The 27,864-nt window shown below is 47.3% G+C and overlaps 1 protein-coding gene across 2 annotated transcripts; it reads left to right on the forward strand.

Annotated features, from left to right (window-relative positions):
- The first annotated feature begins 89 nt into the window (after positions 1-89).
- On the forward strand, positions 90-27,082 carry LOC135529331 (large ribosomal subunit protein uL13m-like). Of its 2 annotated transcripts, XM_064958117.1 has the most exons (7): positions 90-175; positions 532-655; positions 3,479-3,572; positions 3,794-3,854; positions 11,057-11,143; positions 11,997-12,118; positions 26,852-27,082. In XM_064958117.1, exons 1-7 carry the CDS (start codon positions 149-151, stop codon positions 26,874-26,876), a joined length of 540 nt encoding a protein of 179 aa, XP_064814189.1. In that variant the 5' UTR covers positions 90-148; the 3' UTR covers positions 26,877-27,082. The 2 variants fall into 2 exon arrangements, with proteins under 2 accessions (XP_064814189.1, XP_064814190.1); XM_064958118.1 differs by lacking the exon at positions 26,852-27,082 and having other exon boundaries at positions 11,997-12,122.
- Positions 27,083-27,864: the final 782 nt, after the last annotated feature.

Here is a 27,864-nt window from a genome sequence, read left to right on the forward strand (position 1 = left end):
TAGTTATCCATTCAGAATTTCAGGAACAGATTTACAATTTGGACCAAGGAACGAAGTTTTTTTATCCATGTTTCGACTCAACACAACGCTGCACCATCTGCTCACATTGGGGGTCAATCTGGAATGATGTGCTTGTAATGCAAGTAGTATGTCCAGTTTTACTAAATCTGCCCAGGTAATACTTTATTTTTTATACGTAATTATATTTAGAACCAGCATTAAATGTGTAAATGTGTCAGTTATATGCAAAACTCATCGCTATCCGATGGTACATGTAGTTAACGTTAGCTAGCTAGCTATCCGCAATCTGTCCAGCTAGCTAATCTCTTTATTAATCGTATTCTTAAATTACAGTGGGATCTTTTCTTGCAATGATTTATTGTATGAATATAATCCGTGTGCCCAAGCCAGCCTGCAGCTACGTGTTTGTGGCTTGAGAGCTGACAACTGTGTGTTGATGAGGGATGCTGTGCTACTACTGTGTCTGAAACTCTGAATTGACTTGATCTCTCTCTGTTCTCCTGTATTCAGCAATGGGCTACCTTTGCCAGGTCGTGGTACCTGATAGACGCTCGGATGCAGCCTCCAGGGAAGATTGCCACTATGTGTGCAATCAGGCTACAGGGGAAACACAAACCTATCTACCATGCACTGAGTAAGTAGACAGCTAGCTAGTATGCCCGTTTTAGAAATGATGTGTTTTGCTGAATGTGTGTGACTGTGCAAATACAGTCTGTAGTTGATTTGAGTATTTAATTTGATGTTTTCTTCACAGCCAGCCAGGACATATTCTCCATATTCAGAGATTTGTTCGTGGCTATAACAATGACCACATGGTGGCGCTAAAGTATCACTGTGAAACCAATAGACCCCAACTATGCACATAACCAGAAGGCATAGTACCCAGACACACCACTTATTTTTCATCAACTGCCTTCAGCATTCCTTCAAAACCTGTGTCTATTCACACTAATTTGATTTGACTGTGAGGTGAGGCGTCACCTGATGTGAAGGTCCATGTGTGGACAGGGACCCTGAGGGATATGTGTAACCTTTAACCAGTTAACAAACTCTTATTTACAATGACGACCTACCCCGGCCAACGCTGGGGCAGTTGTGTGCCGCCCTATGGGACTCCCAATGTGATACAGCCTGGATTCGAACCTGGTACTATAGTGACGCATCTTGCACTGAGATACAGTTCCTTGCGCCACTCGGCAGCCCCTCGGGATAGAGAACCATGTCCGTTACTGTCCCCTCATCCCTGGAGCTGTGCTCTGTTAACGGTTGTGTGTGGGCAGGGTCCATTACGGTCCCCTCATCCCTGGAGCTGTGCTCTGTTAACGGTTGTGTGTGGGCAGGGACCATTACTGTCCCCTCATCCCTGGAGCTGTGCTCTGTTAACGGTTGTGTGTGGGCAGGGACCATTACTGTCCCCTCATCCCTGGAGATCCTCTGTTAACGGTTGTGTGTGGGCAGGGACCCTGAGGGATAGAGAACCCTGTCCATTACTGTCCCCTCATCCCTGGAGCTGTGCTCTGTTAACGGTTGTGTGTGGGCAGGGACCCTGAGGGACAGAGAACCCTGTCTCTTTCTCCTCATCCCTGGAGCTGTGCTCTTAACGGCTGGAATCCTATTCTATGACCCTGTTATACCTATTCTATTACATGTTTCATGCTGGTTGTTGAATGACCATTCAAACTAAGAAGGGTTCATTCTCTTGTTTTATATAGTACCAGTCAAAAGTTTGGACACACCTACTCATTAATTTTTCTTTATTTTTGACTATTTTCTACATTGTAGGATAATAGTGAAGACATCACAACTATGAAATAACACATGTAATCATGTAGTAACCAAACAAAGTGTTAATCAAATCAAAATATATTTTAGGTTCTTCAAAGTAGCCACCCTTTGCCCTTATGACAGCTTTTCACACTCTTGACCTTCTCTCAGCCAGCTTCACCTGGAATGCTTTTCCAACCGTCTTGAAGGAGTTCCCACATATGCTGAGCACTTGTTGGCTGCTTTTCCTTCACTCTGTGGTCCAACTCATCTCAAACCATCTCAATTGGGTTGAGGTTGCAGATTGTGGAGGCCAGGTCATCTGATGCAGTACTCCATCACTCTACTTCTTGGTCAAATAGCCCTTACACAGCCTGGAGGTGTGTTGGGTCATTGTCCTGTTGAAAAACAAACGATAGTCCCACTAAGGGCAAACCAGGCGGGATGTCCCTACACTCTAACCACTAGGCTACCTGCCGTCCCTACACTCTAACCACTAGGCTACCTGCCATCCCTACACTCTAACCACTAGGCTACATGCCGTCCCTACACTCCAACCACTAGGCTACATGCCGTCCCTACACTCTAACCACTATTCTACCTGCCGTCCCTACACTCCAACCACTAGGCTACCTGCCGTCCCTACACTCTAACCACTAGGCTACCTGCCGTCCCTACACTCTAACCACTAGGCTACCTGCCGTCCCTACACTCTAACCACTAGGCTACCTGCCGTCCCTACACTCTAACCACTAGGCTACCTGCCGTCCCTACACTCTAACCACTAGGCTACCTGCCGTCCCTATACTCTCACCACTAGGCTACCTGCCGTCCCTCCTCTCTAACCACTAGCCTACCTGCCGTCCCTACACTCTAACCACTAGGCTACCTGCCGTCCCTACACTCTCACCACTAGGCTACCTGCCGTCCCGACACTCGAACCACTAGGCTACCTGCCGTCCCTCCACTCTAACCACAAGGCTACCTGCCGTCCCTCCACTCTAACCACTAGGCTACCTGCCGTCCCTCCTCTCTAACCACTAGGCTACCTGCCTGCCCCTACACTCTAACCACTAGGCTACCTGCCGTCCCTACACTCTAACCACTAGGCTACCTGCCTGCCCCTACACTCTAACCACTAGGCTACCTGCCGTCCCTCCACTCTAACCACTAGGCTACCTGCCGTCCCTACACTCTAACCACTAGGCTACCTGCCGTCCCTACACTCTAACCACTAGGCTACCTGCCGTCCCTACACTCTAACCACTAGGCTACATGCCTTCCCTACACTCTAACCACTAGGCTACATGCCTTCCCTACACTCTAACCACTAGGCTACCTGCCGTCCCTACACTCTAACCACTAGGCTACCTGCCGTCCCTACACTCTAACCACTAGGCTACCTGCCGTCCCAACACTCTAACCACTAGGCTACCTGCCGTCCCTACACTCTAACCACTAGACTACCTGCAAGTCAACCACTTAGTCATCTATCATTCAGTACCCATTATATCTAATTCAGAAACCACCTTTTTGTTGTGGTGGCAGGCAATCAAATGATGAATCTTTTCCTGCATTCCTTGATAATCTTTTGAAAGGAGCTAGAAGAACATGCCTTGGAACATGTCAGCAAAATATGTTTCTGCGGAGTTTGTGATGTTTTCTAATGAGCACGCGTCTCTGTGTTCCTCAGGTGATGTTGGAGACCATGTAGTAGTCATGAACAGCAGACACATAGCCTTCTCTGGGAACAAATGGGAGCAGAAGATGTACTCCTCTCACACCCAGTAAGGTCTTGCCTCAGACTGTCTGTCTGTTACACATGGAATAACCAGTGAACACACACCAGTGTTATTCTGTACCTGTGTTTACTCATCAATCAAGAAGAACTTTGTTGAAATCATGGAGCATGTGAACTGATCTGTGTAATGAGTGATGTGGTTGACTAAGCCTATGTGTGTAAAGTTGATTGTCTTCCTCTAATTTCAGTCTTGTTTCTTTCCCAAAGGTACCCGGGTGGATTTAAACAAGTCACAGCCACCCAGCTCCATTCGAAAGACCCCAAAGCGGTAAGTTTTGCAAGTCAGTTTATTAGGTACACTCGTCTAGTACCGAGTCGGACCCCACCCTTTGCCTCCAGAACAGCCAGAATTCTTCGGGAACATTCCACAGGGATGTTGGTCCATGTTGACGCGATGGCATCACGCAGTTGCTGCAGATTCGATGGCGGTACACCACAGCAACCAGCCTGTACCATTGACACCATCAGGACTCTGATGGCCATCAGCTTGACTCAACAGAAACCGCGATTCGTCGGACCAGAGAATGTTTTTCCACTCCTCAAGTGTTGGTGATCATGTGCCCACTGAAGACACTTCTTCTTGTTATTGGCTGATAGGAGTGGAACCCGGTGTGGTCGTCTGCTGCAACAGTCCATCCATGACAGGGAGCGACGAGATGTGTGTTCTGAGATGCTGTTCAACACACCACTGTTGCACTGTGCTGTTATTTGTCTGTTTGGGGGCTGCCGGTTGGCTTTGCATGATTCTTATCCTTCTCCTTCCACCTCTCTCATCAACCAGCTGTTTTACAGGACTGCAGCTGACTGGATGCTTTGTGTTTGTCGCTCCGTTCCCAGTAAACTCTAGACGTTGTCGTGTGTGAAACGCCCAGGAATGCAGCCATTTCTGAGGTACTGGATCCGACTCGCCTGGCGCCGACGGTCATACCGCGCTCAAAGTCGCTTCGGTCACTGGTTTTGCCCGTTCTGACGTTCAATAGAAGGGTAACTGAATGCCTTGATGCCTGTCTGCCTGCTTTATAGAGCAAGCCGTGACCACGGCCAGGATGGTGTACCTAATAAACTGAGCAGTGAGTTAACTACTGTTTTATAGAGCGAGCCACAGCCACGTGACGACTCGCTGTCTGTAGGAGCGATCCGTTTACGTGAACAGGATGGTGTACCTAATAAACTGACCGGGGAGTTAACTACTGTTTTATAGAGCAAGCCACGGCCACGTGACGACTCGCTGTCTGTCGGAGCGATCCGTTTACGTGAACAGGATGGTGTACCTAATAAACTGACCGGGGAGTTAACTACTGTTTTATAGAGCAAGCCACAGCCACGTGACGACTCACTGTCTGTAGGAGTGACTGCAGTCTGTTTGGAAACACTGAATAACCGCTGTCCTCTCAGGTGTACCTCTACAGTAACTTCAGCCTTTAAAGTTTCATTCCTCGGCCGGGATGAAGCTGCATTTCATAAAAATGTCAGAATTGCACGTCGTTCAGGACAGCAGTTGCATTTTGCATTGCTGTTATGTATCGATGTTCATGTGATGAAATATGAGCTGTCCCACAGTTGTGTGACGTGTTTTGTCTATAAAGGTTACAAATGGCCCGCTGGTGTGAGAGAGAGGGAATGAATTATGGTGTAATGAATTGTCTGTCCTTGTAAGTCTCCCGCCCCTCTGGTTCCAGAGGAGGAGTGTTCTCCTGCAGGATCATCAGGGAGGATTTCAGACAGAGGGGGAGTGTTCTCCTGCAGGACCATCAGGGAGGATTTCAGACAGAGGGGGAGTGTTCTCCTGCAGGACCATCAGGGAGGATTTCAGACAGAGGGGAGTGTTCTCCTGCAGGACCATCAGGGAGGATTTCAGACAGAGGGGGAGTGTTCTCCTGCAGGACCATCAGGGAGGATTTCAGACAGAGGGGGAGTGTTCTCCTGCAGGACCATCAGGGAGGATTTCAGACAGAGGAGGAGTGTTCTCCTGCAGGACCATCAGGGAGGATTTCAGACAGAGGAGGAGTGTTCTCCTGCAGGACCATCAGGGAGGATTTCAGACAGAGGGGGAGTGTTCTCCTGCAGGACCATCAGGGAGGATTTCAGACAGAGGGGGAGTGTTCTCCTGCAGGATCATCAGGGAGGATTTCAGACAGAGGGGGAGTGTTCTCCTGCAGGACCATCAGGGAGGATTTCAGACAGAGGAGGAGTGTTCTCCTGCAGGATCATCAGGGAGGATTTCAGACAGAGGAGGAGTGTTCTCCTGCAGGATCATCAGGGAGGATTTCAGACAGAGGAGGAGTGTTCTCCTGCAGGATCATCAGGGAGGATTTCAGACAGAGGGGGAGTGTTCTCCTGCAGGATCATCAGGGAGGATTTCAGACAGAGGGGGAGTGTTCTCCTGCAGGACCATCAGGGAGGATTTCAGACAGAGGAGGAGTGTTCTCCTGCAGGATCATCAGGGAGGATTTCAGACAGAGGGGGAGTGTTCTCCTGCAGGACCATCAGGGAGGATTTCAGACAGAGGGGGAGTGTTCTCCTGCAGGATCATCAGGGAGGATTTCAGACAGAGGGGGAGTGTTCTCCTGCAGGATCATCAGGGAGGATTTCAGACAGAGGGGGAGTGTTCTCCTGCAGGATCATCAGGGAGGATTTCAGACAGAGGAGGAGTGTTCTCCTGCAGGATCATCAGGGAGGATTTCAGACAGAGGGGGAGTGTTCTCCTGCAGGACCATCAGGGAGGATTTCAGACAGAGACACTTGTGTATTATCACAGACACCCAGGATCTCTGCTGATGCAGGTCTGTCAGACGATTAGACCTTTAGGAGAAGGTCTACTGTAGTCTGAGGAAAGGCCTAGCTGGGTGGGCGGGAAGATAGAGGAACAGCAGCACAGCTTATTTACAACCCAGAGATGAACTTTTTCAAGGAATAAAACTAAACCCATTTCAGGATAAATTCAGCTCTATATGTTTTCTCTCCTCTCTGCCTTGCTCTTATTTAGATGGATGGTCTTAATTATGTTTTAGTGTTTACTTTTTGTTTGTGTTGCCTCAAATACATGAATGTTTCAACAGTGCCATCCCAAGTGGTTCACTGAGGAAATGTACCTATAGCTAAGCCCACATATATATTAATTAAATGTACCTGTAGCTAACCCCACATATACACTACCGTTCAGGGTCACTAAGAAATGTCCATGTTTTTTTTAAAGAAAAGCAAAACAAATTTGTCCATTTCACATTGCTCAGAAATACAGTGTAGACATTGTAAATGTTCTAAATGACTATTGTAGCTGGAAACGGCTGATTTTTAATGGAATATCTACATACTGTAGGTGTACAGAGGCCCATTATCAGCAACCATCACTCCTGTCTTCCAATGGCACGTTGTGTTAGCTAATCAAAGTTGATCATTTTAAAAGGCTAATTGATCATTAGAAAACCTTGCTGAAAACTGTTGTGTTGATTTTAAAGAAGCAATAAAACTGGCCTTTAGACTAGTTGAGTATCTGGATCATCGGTATTTGTGTGTTCGATAACAGGCTCAAAATGGCCAGAAACAAAGCACTTTCTTCTGAAACTCATCAGTCTATTCTTGTTCTGAGAAATGAAGGCTATTCCATGCGGAAAAATTGCCAGAAACTAATCATAATATTTTCCTCAAAGAAGTTCATGAATTTGTCACTGCTAAAGTGAAAGTCATCCTCTCTTGGGGAATGCTGCTTTTTAGTTAGCTTTGTATCCTACCCCAGAACAGCCACATGGTATCCTACCCCAGGACAGCCACATGGTATCCTACCCCAGAACAGCCACATGGTATCCTACCCCAGGACAGCCACATGGTATCCTACCCCAGAACAGCCACATGGTATCCTACCCCAGGACAGCCACATGGTATCCTACCCCAGAACAGCCACATGGTATCCTACCCCAGAACAGCCACATGGTATCCTACCCCAGAACAGCCACATGGTATCCTACCCCAGGACAGCCACATGGTATCCTACCCCAGGACAGCCACATGGTATCCTACCCCAGGACAGCCACATGGTATCCTACCCCAGGACAGCCACATGGTATCCTACCCCAGGACAGCCACATGGTATCCTACCCCAGAACAGCCACATGGTATCCTACCCCAGAACAGCCACATGGTATCCTACCCCAGAACAGCCACATGGTATCCTACCCCAGAACAGCCACATGGTATCCTACCCCAGAACAGCCACATGGTATCCTACCCCAGAACAGCCACACGGTATCCTACCCCAGAACAGCCACACGTTATCCTACCCCAGAACAGCCACACGTTATCCTACCCCAGAACAGCCACACGTTATCCTACCCCAGAACAGCCACACGTTATCCTACCCCAGAACAGCCACACGGTATCCTACCCCAGAACAGCCACACGGTATCCTACCCCAGCCGCACTAGCCCTCTCCAAACCTCCTCTCTCCCCTAGCCCACCTCTCCCTAACTGTCCTCATCCCTCTCCTCAGCGCTCCTCCCCAGCCCTGGCCAGTTGCATCTTCCTTCCCCCTCCTCTCTCTCCCCCCTCCCGTCTCCAGCCCCCCCTCTCCTCAGTGCTCCTCCCCAGCCCTGGCCAGTTGCATCTTCCTTCCCCCTCCTCTCTCTCCCCCTCCCGTCTCCAGCCCCCTCCCCTCTCCTCAGCGCTCCTCCCCAGCCCATGCCAGTTGCATCTTCCTTCCCCTCCTCTCTCTCCCCCCTCCCGTCTCCAGCCCCCTCCCCTCTCCTCAGTGCTCCTCCCCAGCCCATGCCATTTGCATCTTCCTTCCCCTCCTCTCAGTCCCCCTCCCGTCTCCAGCCCCCCCCCCCCTCTCCTCAGTGCTCCTCCCCAGCCCATGCCAGTTGCATCTTCCTTCCCCTCCTCTCTCTCCCCCCTCCCGTCTCCAGCCCCCTCTCCTCAGGTTCCTCTAGCACGTTACACCTCCATTAATGAGATGGATGCATGTCTCTAGCTGAGTTATTCCAACGGGGGGAGAATCTATCAGAGGTAATTGTGGGTAATGATCACGTCGGGGTGACATCCACCTTCTGTAGCCGTGGTGACGGATGGTGTCCCTATACAACACACATCCATCTTCCACACACCACGGTCGTCATTTAACAGGAGTAGGACTGATTTAATTTTCACAGGGGATAGATATGTATGAAGGGATTAAGTTGGAAATGGTAGATGAGAGACATTTGGGGACATTTGGATTTTTCTTCCCCTCACAGGATGGATTTGAGTGGTGGACGGTCATGTAGGAATAACATGTCATTTTGATGGTTGTTTTGCCAACGGAAGGAGGGAGGGGCAGCTGGGAGCAGGGAGGGGCAGGGAGGGGCAGCTGGGAGCAGGGAGGGGTAGAGGAGGGGCAGCTGGGAGCAGGGAGGGGCAGAGGAGGGGCAGCTGGGAGCAGGGAGGGGTAGAGGAGGGGCAGCTGGGAGCAGGGAGGGGCAGAGGAGGGGCAGCTGGGAGCAGGGAGGGGCAGAGGAGGGGCAGCTGGGAGCAGGGAGGGGCAGAGGAGGGGCAGCTGGGAGCAGGGAGGGGCAGAGGAGGGGCAGCTGGGAGCAGGGAGGGGCAGTGGAGGGGCAGCTGGGGGCAGAGGAGGGGCAGCTGGGAGCAGGGAGGGGCAGAGGAGGGGCAGCTGGGAGCAGGGAGGGGCAGAGGAGGGGCAGCTGGGAGCAGGGAGGGGCAGAGGAGGGGCAGCTGGGTGCAGGGAGGGACAGAGGGGCAGCTGGGAGCAGGGAGGGGCAGAGGAGGGGCAGCTGGGGGCAGAGGAGGGGCAGCTGGGAGCAGGGAGGGGCAGAGGAGGGGCAGCTGGGAGTAGGGAGTGGCAGAGGAGGGGCAGCTGGGTGCAGGGAGGGGCAGAGGAGGGGCAGCTGGGAGCAGGGAGGGGCAGAGGAGGGGCAGCTGGGAGCAGGGAGGGGCAGCTGGGAGCAGGGAGGGGCAGAGGAGGGGCAGCTGGGAGCAGGGAGGGGCAGCTGGGAGCAGGGAGGGGCAGAGGAGGGGCAGCTGGGAGCAGGGAGGGGCAGAGGAGGGGCAGCTGGGAGCAGGGAGGGGCAGAGGAGGGGCAGCTGGGCAGAGGCACGTTTTATGTAAACTTTATTTAAAGTCAGTTAAGAACAAACTATGATTTACAATGACGGCCTACCGGGGAACAATGGGTTAACTGCCTTGTTCAGGGTCAAAAGGACAGGTTTTTACCTTGTCAGCTCAGGGATTTGATCCTTCAACCTTTCGGTTACTGGCCCAACGCTCTAACCACCTGCTACCTGCCTGCCCAGAGTTGAGCATTCAGGGTATTAGTTCGAGGATAACACCATTTTTTTCACATGACCGAAATGATTTGCTACCAGTTGGCGATCGTGACACATCGCTCCAAGAAACACTGAATATGTGTCACACCACAGAGTGAGGGAGGGATACGAGGAATAGAACCAGCTTGTAAAAATGTTAGGAGAATATTGCAGGGGTATATAAAGTTGTCTACAGGGGAGACTCTTTACTATCTAGAGAGGGTAAGGTGGAGGAGATATTACCATATTGCTTAATCTAGTACATTCTATCAGATCCACCCAAGTGTCTCTAGGGGATAAGGGTAAATAGAGGGGTTGTTTCTGGACAGGGTCACAGAGAACAGACCTGAGGGGTATAGTACAAAGAAGAATCAATTATTTAGCCATCTAACTTTGATGAACAACCAGAAATATATTTACATTTACATTTACATTTAAGTCATTTAGCAGACGCTCTTATCCAGAGCGACTTACAAATTGGTGAATTCACCTTCTGACATCAGATATATCTATTGTTTTTCGGTTTCATTTAAGAAAGCTAAACCTATGTGTTTTTGGATGTTGGGTAAATTAGACCATGCCCGTATATACTTCTAAAAACACATGAGGGAAGTTAGCTGGCTGACTCATTGATCCTGCTTAGTAGTATCCCTGTCTGGACCTAACAGGATCTCTACTGGTCACCACTGGGGACATATTAAAGGTTCAATGATGGACCTCAACCGTGTTCTTCTCCAGAGCTGTAACCATGACAACCCTGATCCAACGCTCTTATATCAAATGTCTGTGTAAGTGTCGGGGATGGCACCCTATTCCCTATATAGTGATCTAGGATTCCCTATATAGTGATCTAGGATTCCCTATATAGTGATCTAGGATTCCCTGTATAGTGATCTAGGATTCCCTGTATAGTGATCTAGGATTCCCTGTATAGTGATCTAGGATTCCCTGTATAGTGATCTAGGATTCCCTGTATAGTGATCTAGGATTCCCTGTATAGTGATCTAGGATTCCCTGTATAGTGATCTAGGATTCCCTATATAGTTCAATAGGATTCCCTATATAGTGATCTAGGATTCCCTGTATAGTGCGCTAGTGTGCCATTGAGGACTGAATCTGAGTAGCCTATCCAAGCGCTGGAGTCCACTCTTCTTCTATCTTCCTCTTCTTCCTCCAGATAGTGAAGCTGGCAGTGTACGGGATGCTGCCGAGGAACCTCTCCAGAAGGACCATGATGCAACGGCTTCACCTCTTCCCTGAAGATGTGAGACTTGACTTTTAAGACTTTCACATCTAATATGTGTGAAGATGACATGAGAAGTTTTAGTAAAAAGAATGACGCCACACACGACACCTCTTCCCTGAAGATAAAATAACTGGTCTTTGTTCTCCTGTTGTGGACTGAATATGTCTTGACATGTTGATTTGATTGATTTGAATTTGTTTAATCATTTTAAATGATGACACATTCAGCCAAGAACAAGCAGAACAGACATAGAAATATCAGCGATAACACAAGTCTGACTTGTTTCCAATTAAATGCAAGTCTGACTTGTTTCCAATTAAACGCAAGTCTGACTTGTTTCCAATTAAACGCAAGTCTGACTTGTTTCCAATTGAACGCAAGTCTGACTTGTTTCCAATTAAACGCAAGTCTGACTTGTTTCCAATTAAACGCAAGTCTGACTTGTTTCCAATTAAACGTAAGTCTGACTTGTTTCCAATTAAACGTAAGTCTGACTTGTTTCCAATTAAACGTAAGTCTGACTTGTTTCCAATTAAACGCAAGTCTGACTTGTTTCCAATTAAACGCAAGTCTGACTTGTTTCCAATTAAACGCAAGTCTGACTTGTTTCCAATTAAACGCAAGTCTGACTTGTTTCCATTGTGGTAAAGCATTTAGACAAGTCTAGTCTGACTCTAGCTTCTCATTATACGGTATATAAATAGAAAAGTCTTATTTTCCTTTGACTTGCACCTCTCTCTAACCCAGGTGTGTTTTCCCTCTCTGAAAAGTAAAGAAACCTACACACCTAAGACTGTGTTCCTGTCCCTGGCTAGAGCCTCGGTGCCATACAGATCCATTTAAATGACTGTTGTATGTAATTGTATGGCAGGATCTTCCTGAAGACATCCTTCTGAACCTGACGGAGGAGCTGCCTCAGCCCAGAGAGATCCCTCGCAGGCTGAATGAGTACAGCCAGGAGGAGCGAGAAGCCTTCCCCACTCTGTGGACCCCGTGAGTACCTTCTTCTCCCAGTCTTCCTCCATGGACGCATACGTGCAAACACACACACACACCCTCTCTCTCTCACATCGTCACACACACCCACACCATCCTTAATCACACCCACATATCCTCACACACACACACACAGCTCTCTCCACCCCGGCCTGCGCTGAATCTCTAGCTCATTTAGAACAGCCTGGTTTATAGAGGAACAGCCTGGTTTATAGAGGAACAGCCTGGTTTATAGAGGAACAGCCTGGTTTATAGAGGAACAGCCTGGTTTATAGAGGAACAGACTGGTTTATAGAGGAACAGACTGGTTTATAGAGGAACAGACTGGTTTATAGAGGAACAGACTGGTTTATAGAGGAACAGACTGGTTTATAGAGGAACATCCTGGTTTATAGAGGAACATCCTGGTTTATAGTGGAACAGACTGGTTTATAGAGGAACAGACTGGTTTATAGAGGAACAGACACATACCATAGTTCCACTACAGACCGCTGTGTTCCTACAGCCATGGCAGTGATCCATCGTTCCTCAGTCCACAGACTGGTTTATAGAGGAACAGACTGGTTTATAGAGGAACAGACACATACCATAGTTCCACTACAGACTGGTTTATAGAGGAACAGCCTGGTTTATAGAGGAACAGATTGGTTTATAGAGGAACAGACTGGTTTATAGAGGAACAGACTGGTTTATAGAGGAACAGACTGGTTTATGGAGGAACAGACTGGTTTATAGAGGAACAGACTGGTTTATGGAGGAACAGACTGGTTTATAGAGGAACAGACTGGTTTATAGAGGAACAGACTGGTTTATAGAGGAACAGACTGGTTTATAGAGGAACAGACTGGTTTATAGAGGAACAGACACATACCATAGTTCCACTACAGACCGCTGTGTTCCTACAGCCATGGCAGTGATCCATCGTTCCTCAGTCCACAGCCTGCTATTCACATCAGCCGTGACGCAGTTAAATGCCTTATGATACTGCTCTCTACCAGAGCGGGCAAATCTTTAAGCATGTTATGACCTAAATGTTACGCTAGCTTTAGCTTACCACAAACATTCAAATAACTAGTAGAAACCCCAAATAATGATTTAGTGAAGAACGGGATAAAACAATTTTGTGTGTGTTCGTGTGAAACCTACTTCTGTTATTACCGGTAAGTAAGGATGGGAGAAGTATAGCACCGTCTTCCTCTTTATTGATGTGAGAAACGGGTTCTTGTTACCGGCCTGACAAATGAGTCCATTATGATAAAGAGCACGGCCTGTTGAAACGTGATCGGTCATGTTCCTATAGAGTTAAGTAAGTGTATGGCTCAATGAGGGGAAATGGTGGTCTGGGCCATGGACTGACCTCTCATACACACACACACACACACACACGAGGCCCTACCAATGCTGATTGCAATCGAAAGCAACTACTGTAGAGTGGTGGCTGAGGACTCAAGATGGAACCCCGTTGGGGTTGTTGATGTTTCTCTGAAGATTGACTGTGAACCTCACTTTCTCAAACACTGACACCCCACGTGTGTTAATGCACTGAAGATCTTTCCTCTTAACGTCGTATTGAAATACTAGAGAGGTACTCTGTAATCGAATTCATGCTAACTTTTTACGAGGCCAGTAATTCACCCCAATGAGCAGTGGAGCCGAGGAGGGTTTTATAGAGAGCAGTATGTTTATATGGGGTTTCTCTAGTAACCACCGCAGTGATTGGTCAGGACGACCCTACGGAGCGTATCCATTAAAACATATCACACAGGAAATAGACACTGACGTGATAATGAGACGGCCAGAACAGCCACTACATTACTTCCTGTCTGTAATGAAAGGAAATGTAGAGTTTTCAATCTGACAGAAAACAGTGACATTCCAGGATTCCGTGACATAATTCTTGTAGTGTAATGTTTGGCCTACTGGGAGAATGTTTGGCCCACTGGGAGAATGTTTGGCCTACTGGGAGAATGTTTGGCCCACTGGGAGAATGTTTGGCCTACTGGGAGAATGTTTGGCCCACTGGGAGAATGTTTGGCCCACTGGGAGAATGTTTGGCCCACTGGGAGAATGTTTGGCCTACTGGGAGAATGTTTGGCCCACTGGGAGAATGTTTGGCCTACTGGGAGAATGTTTGGCCTACTGGGAGAATGTTTGGCCCACTGGGAGAATGTTTGGCCCACTGGGAGAATGTTTGGCCTACTGGGAGAATGTTTGGCCTACTGGGAGAATGTTTGGCCTACTGGGAGAATGTTTGGCCTACTGGGAGAATGTTTGGCCTACTGGGAGAATGTTTGGCCTACTGGGAGAATGTTTAGCCTACTGGGAGAATGTTTGGCCTACTGGGAGAATGTTTGGCCTACTGGGAGAATGTTTGGCCTACTGGGAGAATGTTTGGCCTACTGGGAGAATGTTTGGCCTACTGGGAGGAAGTTTGGCCTACTGGGAGAATGTTTGTTCTACTGGGAGAATGCTGCTGCTGCTGGGGTTTAGGGGGAATCTGCGATTCTGATCACACATCCTCAAATGGACTGCAGCGATAACTCACTTGGAATAACACAGAAGTGAGAAATGAAGCTTAACAGTGACTTGATGTAGTGGTTACAGGGTGTTAACTGGTGTAGTGGTTATAGGGTGTTAACTGGTGTAGTGGTTATAGGGTGTTAACTGGTGTAGTGGTTACAGGGTGTTAACTGGTGTAGTGGTTACAGGGTGTTAACTGGTGTAGTGGTTACAGGGTGTTAACTGGTGTAGTGGTTATAGGGTGTTAACTGGTGTAGTGGTTATAGGGTGTTAACTGGTGTAGTGGTTACAGGGTGTTAACTGGTGTAGTGGTTACAGGGTGTTAACTGGTGTAGTGGTTACAGGGTGTTAACTGGTGTAGTGGTTATAGGGTGTTAACTGGTGTAGTGGTTAAAAGGGGGTTAACTGGTGTAGTAGTTACAGGGTGTTAACTGGTGTAGTGGTTACAGGGTGGTTACAGGGTGTTAACTGGTGTAGTGGTTACAGGGTGGTTATAGGGTGTTAACTGTTGTAGTGGTTATAGGGTGGTTATAGGGTGTTAACTGGTGTAGTGGTTATAGGGTGTTAACTGGTGTAGTGGTTATAGGGTGTTAACTGGTGTAGTGGTTACAGGGTGTTAACTGGTGTAGTGGTTACAGGGTGTTAACTGGTGTAGTGGTTATAGGGAGTTAACTGGTGTAGTGGTTATAGGGTGTTAACTGGTGTAGTGGTTACAGGGTGTTAACTGGTGTAGTGGTTACAGGGTGTTAACTGGTGTAGTGGTTACAGGGTGTTAACTGGTGTAGTGGTTACATGGTGTTAACTGGTGTAGTGGTTATAGGGTGTTAACTGGTGTAGTGGTTACAGGGTGTTAACTGGTGTAGTGGTTACAGGGTGGTTACAGGGTGTTAACTGGTGTAGTGGTTACAGGGTGGTTATAGGGTGTTAACTGTTGTAGTGGTTACAGGGTGGTTATAGGGTGTTAACTGGTGTAGTGGTTATAGGGTGTTAACTGGTGTAGTGGTTACAGGGTGATAACTGGTGTAGTGGTTACAGGGTGTTAACTGGTGTAGTGGTTACAGGGTGTTAACTGGTGTAGTGGTTACATGGTGTTAACTGGTGTAGTGGTTATAGGGAGTTAACTGGTGTAGTGGTTACAGGGTGTTAACTGGTGTAGTGGTTATAGGGTGTTAACTGGTGTAGTGGTTACAGGGTGATAACTGGTGTAGTGGTTACAGGGTGTTAACTGGTGTAGTGGTTACAGGGTGTTAACTGGTGTAGTGGTTATAGGGAGTTAACTGGTGTAGTGTTTATAGGGTGTTAACTGGTGTAGTGGTTACAGGGTGGTTATAGGGTGTTAACTGGTGTAGTGTTTATAGGGTGTTAACTGGTGTAGTGGTTACAGGGTGTTAACTGGTGTAGTGTTTATAGGGTGTTAACTGGTGTAGTGGTTATAGGGAGTTAACTGGTGTAGTGTTTATAGGGTGTTAACTGGTGTAGTGTTTATAGGGTGTTAACTGGTGTAGTGGTTACAGGGTGTTAACTGGTGTAGTGTTTATAGGGTGTTAACTGGTGTAGTGTTTATAGGGTGTTAACTGGTGTAGTGTTTATAGGGTGTTAACTGGTGTAGTGTTTATAGGGTGTTAACTGGTGTAGTGGTTATAGGGTGTTAACTGGTGTAGTGTTTATAGGGTGTTAACTGGTGTAGTGTTTATAGGGTGTTAACTGGTGTAGTGGTTACAGGGTGTTAACTGGTGTAGTGTTTATAGGGTGTTAACTGGTGTAGTGTTTATAGGGTGTTAACTGGTGTAGTGTTTATAGGGTGTTAACTGGTGTAGTGTTTATAGGGTGTTAACTGGGGAGCTAACGGGGAGTTAACAGGAGGAGACTGAGAACTGAGTCGGTGGTGTCTGTGTGTGAGAATAGTGGAGCGTTCGGCTGCCAGCAATGAGGAGAGAAATCACTCTTCTAGTTGGTTTCCACAGCAGGAGAGGAGCATGGAACTATCAAAATAACGACTACTGTACTTAGTTCTATAGCTGGGATAGCATCATGTTGTTGATGTTCTATAGCTAGGATAGCATCATGTTGTTGATGTTCTATAGCTAGGATAGCATCATGTTGTTGATGTTCTATAGCTAGGATAGCATCTTGCTCAGACATCCTCACTGACTGCCTCTGTGGCTCAGTGTAAACAATCTCTGAATAAATAGTCTGGTTAGATTTGCAAGCCCCGGTAAGCCTAATAGAAATGGGATTGTCATTATCATAAATATGTATTTACCTCATGTAGTCCGTGGCGGGTTGAGACAGCCAGCACCACTATATTCTCCTCCAGGGGTGATGTATGATGTGTCTCAGTGAGTAGCTCTGCCCCTGATTGTGGCACTTTTGTTAATGTGGTGAGGCACGATGCCCAGCCAAGGCTACGGTGCCAGGCTCAGTCACTGTGAGGGATGGTCTGCCAGCTTCCCTGCCCTGAAACATAGCCTGCTATACTGTGGCCTTCATTTCTAACCCACTGTGAGCTATACTGTAGCTAGGGAGGCTGCCTCACTGTGAAGGATGGCTAGCTAGACCTGCCCTGAACCGCAGGCTGCTATACTGTGGCCTCACTGTGAAGGATGGATAGCTAGACCTGCGCTGAACCACAGGCTGCTATACTGTGGCCTCACTGTGAAGGATGGATAGCTAGACCTGCGCTGAACCGTAGGCTGCTATACTGTGGCCTCACTGTGAAGGATGGATAGCTAGACCTGCCCTGAACCACAGGCTGCTATACTGTGGCCTCACTGTGAAGGATGGATAGCTAGACCTGCTCAGAACCACAGGCTGCTATACTGTGGCCTCACTGTGAAGGATGGATAGCTAGACCTGCCCTGAACCGCAGGCTGCTATACTGTGGCCTCACTGTGAAGGCTGGTTAGCTAGACCTGCTCAGAACCACAGGCTGCTATACTGTGGCCTCTCTGTGAAGGATGGATAGCTAGACCTGCTCAGAACCGTAGGCTGCTATAGCTACAGGCTGCCTTTGTTTCTCCAGAGAGAGGGATGGCCAGTCAAGCAGGCTTGAACCTCAGGCATTCCTACCCTGGGAGATATAGCCTGTTCTGATCCATAGGCTACTCTGGCCTGTCTTCTCCATGGTGAAATATAGCCAGGTGTGATTGATAGTCTATACTACTCCACTGCAAGCCTGAATGGGCCTACCTCTGCACTGTGAGTGGGTTTTGAGTTGGAGGGTTGGGAGAGGTTCGGGGGGATTGCAATGTATATGTCCTTCATAAAACACTGTAGATTAAACAGTTTACTGTTGGCACGGTGACATTTCATCCTGCTATTCACCCATTCATCCCCCCTCTATTCATCCCTCCTTCCTCTATTCCCTCCTATTCACCCATTCATCCCTCCTTTACTCATCCCTCTATTGACCCATTCATCCCCCCTCTATTCACCCATTCATCCCCCCTCTATTCACCCATTCATCCCTCCTCTATTCACCCCTTCATCCCTCCTCTATTCACCCATTCATCCCTCCTTCCTCTATTCACCCATTCATCCCTCCTTTACTCATCCCTCTATTGACCCATTCATCACTCCTCTATTCATCCCTCCTCTATTCACCCATTCATCCCCCCTCTTCACCCATTCATCCCCCCTCTATTCACCCATTCATCCCTCCTCTATTCACCCCTTCATCCCTCCTCTATTCATCACTCCTCTATTCACCCCTTCATCCCTCCTCTATTCACCCCTTCATCCCTCCTCTATTCACCCCTTCATCCCTCCTCTATTCACCCCTTCATCCCCCCTCTATTCACCCAATCATCCCTCCTCTTCACCCATTCATCCCTCCTCTATTCACTCCTTCATCCCTCCTCTATTCATCCCTTCATCCCTCCTTCCTCTATCCCCTCCTCTATTCCCCTGCGTAGGAGGAAAGGAGGAGCCTCAGACATACAGTCACTAGCTATAGGAAGGAGGAGCCCCAGACATACAGTCACTAGCTATAGAAAGGAGGAGCCCCAGACATACAGTCACTAGCTATAGTAAGGAGGAGCCCCAGACATACAGTCACTAGCTATAGAAAGGAGGTGCCCCAGACATACAGTCACTAGCTATAGAAAGGAGGAGCCCCAGACATACAGTCACTAGCTATAGTAAGGAGGAGCCCCAGACATACAGTCACTACCTATAGAAAGGAGGAGCCCCACAGACATACAGTCACTAGCTATAGAAAGGAGGAGCCCCGGACATACAGTCACTAGCTATAGAAAGGAGGAGCCCCGGACATACAGTCACTAGCTATAGAAAGGAGGTGCCCCGGACATACAGTCACTAGCTATAGAAAGGAGGAGCCCCAGACATACAGTCACTAGCTATAGAAAGGAGGAGTCCCAGACATACAGTCACTATCTATAGAAAGGAGGAGTCCCAGACATACAGTCACTAGCTATAGAAAGGAGGAGCCCCAGACGTACAGTCACTAGCTATAGAAAGGAGGAGTCCCAGACATACAGTCACTAGCTATAGAAAGGAGGAGTCCCAGACATACAGTCACTAGCTATAGAAAGGAGGAGTCCCAGACATACAGTCACTAGCTATAGAAAGGAGGAGTCCCACAGACATACAGTCACTAGCTATAGAAAGGAGGAGCCCCAGACATACAGTCACTAGCTATAGAAAGGAGGAGCCCCAGACATACAGTCACTAGCTATAGAAAGGAGGAGTCCCAGACATACAGTCACTAGCTATAGAAAGGAGGAGTCCCACAGACATACAGTCACTAGCTATAGAAAGGAGGAGCCTCAGACATACAGTCACTAGCTATAGAAAGGAGGAGCCCCAGACATACAGTCACTAGCTATAGAAAGGAGGAGCCCCAGACATACAGTCACTAGCTATAGGAAGGAGGAGCCCCAGACATACAGTCACTACCTATAGGAAGGAGGAGCCCCAGACATACAGTCACTAGCTATAGAAAGGAGGAGTCCCAGACATACAGTCACTATCTATAGAAAGGAGGAGCCCCAGACATACAGTCACTAGCTATAGAAAGGAGGAGCCCCAGACATACAGTCACTAGCTATAGAAAGGAGGAGCCCCAGACATACAGTCACTAGCTATAGGAAGGAGGAGCCCCAGACATACAGTCACTAGCTATAGGAAGGAGGAGCCCCAGACATACAGTCACTAGCTATAGAAAGGAGGAGCCCCAGACATACAGTCACTAGCTATAGAAAGGAGGAGCCCCAGACATACAGTCACTAGCTATAGAAAGGAGGAGCCCCAGACATACAGTCACTAGCTATAGAAAGGAGGAGCCCCAGACATACAGTCACTACCTATAGGAAGGAGGAGCCTCAGACATACAGTCACTAGCTATAGTAAGGAGGAGCCCCAGACATACAGTCACTAGCTATAGTAAGGAGGAGCCCCAGACATACAGTCACTAGCTATAGAAAGGAGGAGCCCCAGACGTACAGTCACTAGCTATAGTAAGGAGGAGCCTCAGACGTACAGTCACTAGCTATAGTAAGGAGGAGCCTCAGACATACAGTCACTAGCTATAGTAAGGAGGAGCCCCAGACATACAGTCACTAGCTATAGTAAGGAGGAGCCTCAGACATACAGTCACTAGCTATAGTAAGGAGGAGCCCCAGACATACAGTCACTAGCTATAGAAAGGAGGAGCCCCAGACATACAGTCACTAGCTATAGGAAGGAGGAGCCACAGACATACAGTCACTAGCTATAGGAAGGAGGAGCCCCAGACATACAGTCACTAGCTATAGTAAGGAGGAGCCCCAGACATACAGTCACTAGCTATAGTAAGGAGGAGCCCCAGACATACAGTCACTAGCTATAGAAAGGAGGAGCCTCAGATATACAGTCACTAGCTATAGGAAGGAGGAGCCCCAGACATACAGTCACTAGCTATAGTAAGGAGGAGCCCCAGACATACAGTCACTAGCTATAGTAAGGAGGAGCCCCAGACATACAGTCACTAGCTATAGAAAGGAGGAGCCCCAGACATACAGTCACTAGCTATAGTAAGGAGGAGCCCCAGACATACAGTCACTAGCTATAGAAAGGAGGAGCCCCAGACATACAGTCACTAGCTATAGTAAGGAGGAGCCCCAGACATACAGTCACTAGCTATAGTAAGGATACACCGTGTTTCCCTAGTTGATTGCCTTTCATTCTGGAATGTATGTGATCTATGTCATCTCCTCCTCCATTTCAACGTGAAAAGCCCGTCTAGACATATGTATCACACTTATAAGGTAGCCTACATTTCAATCAACACTAACCCTGTAGCTAACCCAGATCACTCAAATTAATCACATTCATGGAATTTCTTTTTTTTTTGGTTTTGCGAGAAATATTTTCCAAAAGAAGATTAAATTGACATTTGACACGACCCTCACGTTTTCCATCCAGTGATGAAATGTAGCCTTTTATTTAAAATCCCCTCACTTTGCGTGCGAATGTCATCAATCTCAAGTTAATTATCCCAATCTTACCTTTCTCATGACATTACACAAAGTCTGTGTCCCAAAAGGGCACCCTTTCCTCTATGTAGTGCCCTACTTTTGACCTGGGCACTTTTATAAAGGGAACAGGGTGCCATTTTGGAACTTGTCATTCAAGGTAAGAGCAGAACATGTGTCCTAAAGCTGTATTCTATTTGGGGTTTTTCCTGCAGCTGAGAAGTGCTGTTTTTAATACGAAGACCAACTTAAAGGAGGAGACTTTATGAAACTTGTTAACAATCCTTTTTTAAAGATGTTTCTTCTTTTCTCAAAGACTTGAGCAGAGACGGTCCTTTTCTTTCAAATGGAAACGTTGAGATGAACAGTGTGATGTCTGGTGGGTGAAACATCACCTCAGGTGGTTTCCATTTTAAAATAGGGAGGAGGCTCCAAGTTCAATTCTTTACAGTAACACCGTGTTCAAGGAACACTTCACGTTCACCACAGAAAGAAAACGTCAAGGGGACAATAAAACCCAAAATGTAATTGATGATAGAACACATTTTAATGATCAAGACTTGGAAACAAAACAGTGATTTTTATCTGTCAACCTGTCTATAAAGATGGGAGTCTGGGAAAGGATAGGAAATCTGTTTCAGGCAACAACTCCACTTTGTAAACTACATTTCCCATAGTACTCTGCTCATCAGTGTATCACACCCTAGCAGTCATCAGTATATAGTCCTGTCAGGACACTGTCATCCCTAGCAGTCATCAGTATATAGTCCTGTCAGGACACTGTCATCCCTAGCAGTCCTCAGTATATAGTCCTGTCATCCCTAGCAGTCATCAGTATATAGTCCTGTCAGGACACTGTCATCCCTAGCAGTCATCAGTATATAGTCCTGTCAGCCCTAGCAGTCATCAGTATATAGTCCTGCCAGCCCTAGCAGTCATCAGTATATAGTCCTGCCAGCCCTAGCAGTCATCAGTATATAGTCCTGTCAGCCCTAGCAGTCATCAGTATATAGTCCTGTCATCCCTAGCAGTCATCAGTATATAGTCCTGTCAGCCCTAGCAGTCATCAGTATATAGTCCTGTCAGCCCTAGCAGTCATCAGTATATAGGCCTGTCAGCCCTAGCAGTCATCAGTATATAGTCCTGTCAGCCCTACCAGTCCTCAGTATATAGTCCTGTCATCCCTAGCAGTCATCAGTATATAGTCCTGTCAGCCCTAGCAGTCATCAGTATATAGTCCTGTCAGCCCTAGCAGTCATCAGTATATAGTCCTGTCAGCCCTAGCAGTCATCAGTATATAGTCCTGTCAGGACACTGTCATCCCTAGCAGTCATCAGTATATAGTCCTGTCATCCCTAGCAGTCATCAGTATATAGTCCTGTCAGGACACTGTCATCCCTAGCAGTCATCAGTATATAGTCCTGTCATCCCTAGCAGTCATCAGTATATAGTCCTGTCAGCCCTAGCAGTCATCAGTATATAGTCCTGCCAGCCCTAGCAGTCATCAGTATATAGTCCTGTCAGCCCTAGCAGTCATCAGTATATAGTCCTGCCAGCCCTAGCAGTCATCAGTATATAGTCCTGTCAGGACACTGTCATCCCTAGCAGTCATCAGTATATAGTCCTGTCATCCCTAGCAGTCATCAGTATATAGTCCTGTCAGCCCTAGCAGTCATCAGTATATAGTCCTGTCAGCCCTAGCAGTCATCAGTATATAGTCCTGTCAGCCCTAGCAGTCATCAGTATATAGTCCTGTCAGGACACTGTCAGCCCTAGCAGTCATCAGTATATAGTCCTGTCAGCCCTAGCAGTCATCAGTATATAGTCCTGTCAGCCCTAGCAGTCATCAGTATATAGTCCTGTCAGCCCTAGCAGTCATCAGTATATAGTCCTGTCATCCCTAGCAGTCATCAGTATATAGTCCTGCCAGCCCTAGCAGTCATCAGTATATAGTCCTGTCAGGACACTGTCAGCCCTAGCAGTCATCAGTATATAGTCCTGTCAGCCCTAGCAGTCATCAGTATATAGTCCTGTCAGCCCTAGCAGTCATCAGTATATAGTCCTGTCAGGACACTGTCAGCCCTAGCAGTCATCAGTATATAGTCCTGTCAGGACACTGTCAGCCCTAGCAGTCATCAGTATATAGTCCTGTCATCCCTAGCAGTCATCAGTATATAGTCCTGTCAGCCCTAGCAGTCATCAGTATATAGTCCTGTCAGGACACTGTCAGCCCTAGCAGTCATCAGTATATAGTCCTGTCATCCCTAGCAGTCATCAGTATATAGTCCTGTCAGCCCTAGCAGTCATCAGTATATAGTCCTGTCAGCCCTAGCAGTCATCAGTATATAGTCCTGCCAGCCCTAGCAGTCATCAGTATATAGTCCTGTCATCCCTAGCAGTCATCAGTATATAGTCCTGTCAGCCCTAGCAGTCATCAGTATATAGTCCTGTCATCCCTAGCAGTCATCAGTATATAGTCCTGTCAGGACACTGTCATCCCTAGCAGTCATCAGTATATAGTCCTGTCATCCCTAGCAGTCATCAGTATATAGTCCTGTCAGCCCTAGCAGTCATCAGTATATAGTCCTGTCAGCCCTAGCAGTCATCAGTATATAGTCCTGCCAGGACACTGTCAGCCCTAGCAGTCATCAGTATATAGTCCTGCCAGCCCTAGCAGTCATCAGTATATAGGCCTGTCAGCCCTAGCAGTCATCAGTATATAGGCCTGTCAGCCCTAGCAGTCATCAGTATATAGTCCTGTCAGGACACTGTCATCCCTAGCAGTCATCAGTATATAGTCCTGTCAGCACTAGCAGTCATCAGTATATAGTCCTGTCATCCCTAGCAGTCATCAGTATATAGTCCTGTCATCCCTAGCAGTCATCAGTATATAGTCCTGTCAGGACACTGTCAGCCCTAGCAGTCATCAGTATATAGTCCTGCCAGGACACTGTCAGCCCTAGCAGTCATCAGTATATAGTCCTGTCAGCCCTAGCAGTCATCAGTATATAGTCCTGTCAGCCCTAGCAGTCATCAGTATATAGTCCTGCCAGCCCTAGCAGTCATCAGTATATAGTCCTGTCAGCCCTAGCAGTCATCAGTATATAGTCCTGTCATCCCTAGCAGTCATCAGTATATAGTCCTGTCATCCCTAGCAGTCATCAGTATATAGTCCTGTCATCCCTAGCAGTCATCAGTATATAGTCCTGTCAGGACACTGTCAGCCCTAGCAGTCATCAGTATATAGTCCTGTCATCCCTAGCAGTCATCAGTATATAGTCCTGTCAGCCCTAGCAGTCATCAGTATATAGTCCTGCCAGCCCTAGCAGTCATCAGTATATAGGCCTGTCAGCCCTAGCAGTCATCAGTATATAGTCCTGTCAGCCCTAGCAGTCATCAGTATATAGGCCTGTCAGCCCTAGCAGTCATCAGTATATAGTCCTGTCAGCCCTAGCAGTCATCAGTATATAGTCCTGTCAGGACACTGTCAGCCCTAGCAGTCATCAGTATATAGTCCTGCCAGCCCTAGCAGTCATCAGTATATAGTCCTGTCATCCCTAGCAGTCATCAGTATATAGTCCTGTCAGGACACTGTCAGCCCTAGCAGTCATCAGTATATAGTCCTGTCATCCCTAGCAGTCATCAGTATATAGTCCTGTCAGGACACTGTCAGCCCTAGCAGTCATCAGTATATAGTCCTGCCAGCCCTAGCAGTCATCAGTATATAGTCCTGTCAGCCCTAGCAGTCATCAGTATATAGTCCTGCCAGCCCTAGCAGTCATCAGTATATAGTCCTGTCAGGACACTGTCATCCCTAGCAGTCATCAGTATATAGTCCTGTCATCCCTAGCAGTCATCAGTATATAGTCCTGTCAGGACACTGTCATCCCTAGCAGTCATCAGTATATAGTCCTGTCAGGACACTGTCAGCCCTAGCAGTCATCAGTATATAGTCCTGTCAGGACACTGTCAGCCCTAGCAGTCATCAGTATATAGTCCTGTCATCCCTAGCAGTCATCAGTATATAGTCCTGTCAGGACACTGTCAGCCCTAGCAGTCATCAGTATATAGTCCTGTCAGGACACTGTCAGCCCTAGCAGTCATCAGTATATAGTCCTGTCAGGACACTGTCAGCCCTAGCAGTCATCAGTATATAGTCCTGCCAGGACACTGTCAGCCCTAGCAGTCATCAGTATATAGTCCTGTCAGCCCTAGCAGTCATCAGTATATAGTCCTGTCATCCCTAGCAGTCATCAGTATATAGTCCTGTCAGCCCTAGCAGTCATCAGTATATAGTCCTGTCATCCCTAGCAGTCATCAGTATATAGTCCTGTCATCCCTAGCAGTCATCAGTATATAGTCCTGCCAGCCCTAGCAGTCATCAGTATATAGTCCTGTCAGCCCTAGCAGTCATCAGTATATAGTCCTGTCAGCCCTAGCAGTCATCAGTATATAGTCCTGTCAGCCCTAGCAGTCATCAGTATATAGCCCTGTCAGCCCTAGCAGTCATCAGTATATAGTCCTGTCAGGACACTGTCAGCCCTACCAGTCCTCAGTATATAGTCCTGTCAGCCCTAGCAGTCATCAGTATATAGGCCTGTCAGCCCTAGCAGTCATCAGTATATAGTCCTGTCAGCCCTAGCAGTCATCAGTATATAGTCCTGTCATCCCTAGCAGTCATCAGTATATAGTCCTGTCAGCCCTAGCAGTCATCAGTATATAGTCCTGTCAGCCCTAGCAGTCATCAGTATATAGTCCTGTCAGCCCTAGCAGTCATCAGTATATAGTCCTGTCATCCCTAGCAGTCATCAGTATATAGTCCTGTCAGCCCTAGCAGTCATCAGTATATAGTCCTGTCAGCCCTAGCAGTCATCAGTATATAGTCCTGTCAGCCCTAGCAGTCATCAGTATATAGTCCTGTCAGCCCTAGCAGTCATCAGTATATAGTCCTGCCAGGACACTGTCATCCCTAGCAGTCATCAGTATATAGGCCTGTCAGCCCTAGCAGTCATCAGTATATAGTCCTGTCAGCCCTAGCAGTCATCAGTATATAGTCCTGTCAGGACACTGTCAGCCCTAGCAGTCATCAGTATATAGTCCTGTCAGGACACTGTCAGCCCTAGCAGTCATCAGTATATAGGCCTGTCAGCCCTAGCAGTCATCAGTATATAGTCCTGTCAGCCCTAGCAGTCATCAGTATATAGTCCTGTCAGCCCTAGCAGTCATCAGTATATAGTCCTGTCAGCCCTAGCAGTCATCAGTATATAGTCCTGTCAGGACAGTGTATTGTGATAAATGATGTGTTTCTCTGTTTACTGATCTAATCTTAAGAACCAATCAGTGAGCCCATTCAGGCCTGGAATTCCAGCGATGTAATTGACCTCTGGTGATGTTCAAGGTCAAACCAATCCTGGCCCTTTTTATTAAAGACCTAGTTGATATTCACTGACAGACATCACATCAACACTCACCAAGCACTCTGGACACGGTCTCAATCTAATACCGTCAACACATACTAATGTAATACAATATAAAGTTGTCTGTTGTGAATAGTAGAGCTACTTTACTTAGTAATAACTGTCTTCTGTTTCTGCTTTAAGACCATATTGCTTACATGATAGTTACCACGGTGATATTTCATTCAACCTTCTATTCTACGGGTTATTCTTATGGAGATGACATTTATGTTGCTGTTCTACATGACTGAGTTGTAATGTCCGTGTTGTTCTATCTGCAGACCGGAAGACTACAGGATGAAGTGATCCATCAGAAGGCTGTTGCTAGGCGTCTTCTTCTTCTTCTGTCTTGTTCCTAGTACTCATTTACATCCAGGTGACATTTACTGTACACACCACAAACCTTCTTCTGTCGTCCCAAATAATGTACAAAATAAAACTAGTTCTCTTGTCAACAGTTTTTTTTTTTCTTTCTTATTTTTCTGTGAGAATAAATCATGATGTATATTTAATCCTTTCTGTGGTGAAAGTTTGATGAGTTTTCAAAAATTGACTTTTGTGTGTTTCATTCAACCTCAGCTGCAGTGAGAGATTAATTGTGTGAGTCCCAAACGGTCCCCTATTCCCCTGTATAGTGCACTACTTTAGACCAGGGCTCTGATCAAAAGTAGTGCACTATACAGGGAATAGGGTTGTCAGTTGGGACTCGAGCATCGGCTGCGGTCAGCTGCCTTTTTAGTTCTGTTGTATTTGAGAGAATATTAAAGTGGAGATTCTTTGCCTACCAGCCACAGACCATTTCTGCAGTCTGATCTCTCCTCTAATTCGACCACACTTCGACCTTAATTGATTTCAGATGCCTCTGAGACCTTTTTATAATGCCAGCATAGCCTTTTGATGTCTGGTGGCCCCTCAGGAAACCATTGTGGAAATGTACCTCAGTATTAGGCGTGATACTATAGTCGTTGGGCTCTTTTTTTAGACTGGGTAGTCGGCAACGTTTTCTAGTTTGGCTTCACTGGTGTTTACCACATACAGCAGCACTGTCTGACCCACTGTGTTGACTGGACTTGATGAATCAACTGGACTCAAGTGGTCCTGTTCAAATGAAGCCAGATTTACCTGTCAAGACAACCCATTTTGGCTGTTACAGGGAAAATGTCTCGTTCTCTAGAGAAGCAGTTGATGGGAGTCCTGCTGTTCTTTTGAAAGAAGAAACATATTGTTTGTAGAATGCAGTGAGGCAACTGAACTTATATCAGAGGAGGACCGTCCTCAGTGAATTGCATAAAAA

Source organism: Oncorhynchus masou, unplaced genomic scaffold, assembly GCF_036934945.1.
Source record: "Oncorhynchus masou masou isolate Uvic2021 unplaced genomic scaffold, UVic_Omas_1.1 unplaced_scaffold_1132, whole genome shotgun sequence".
NCBI lineage: Eukaryota > Metazoa > Chordata > Actinopteri > Salmoniformes > Salmonidae > Oncorhynchus > Oncorhynchus masou.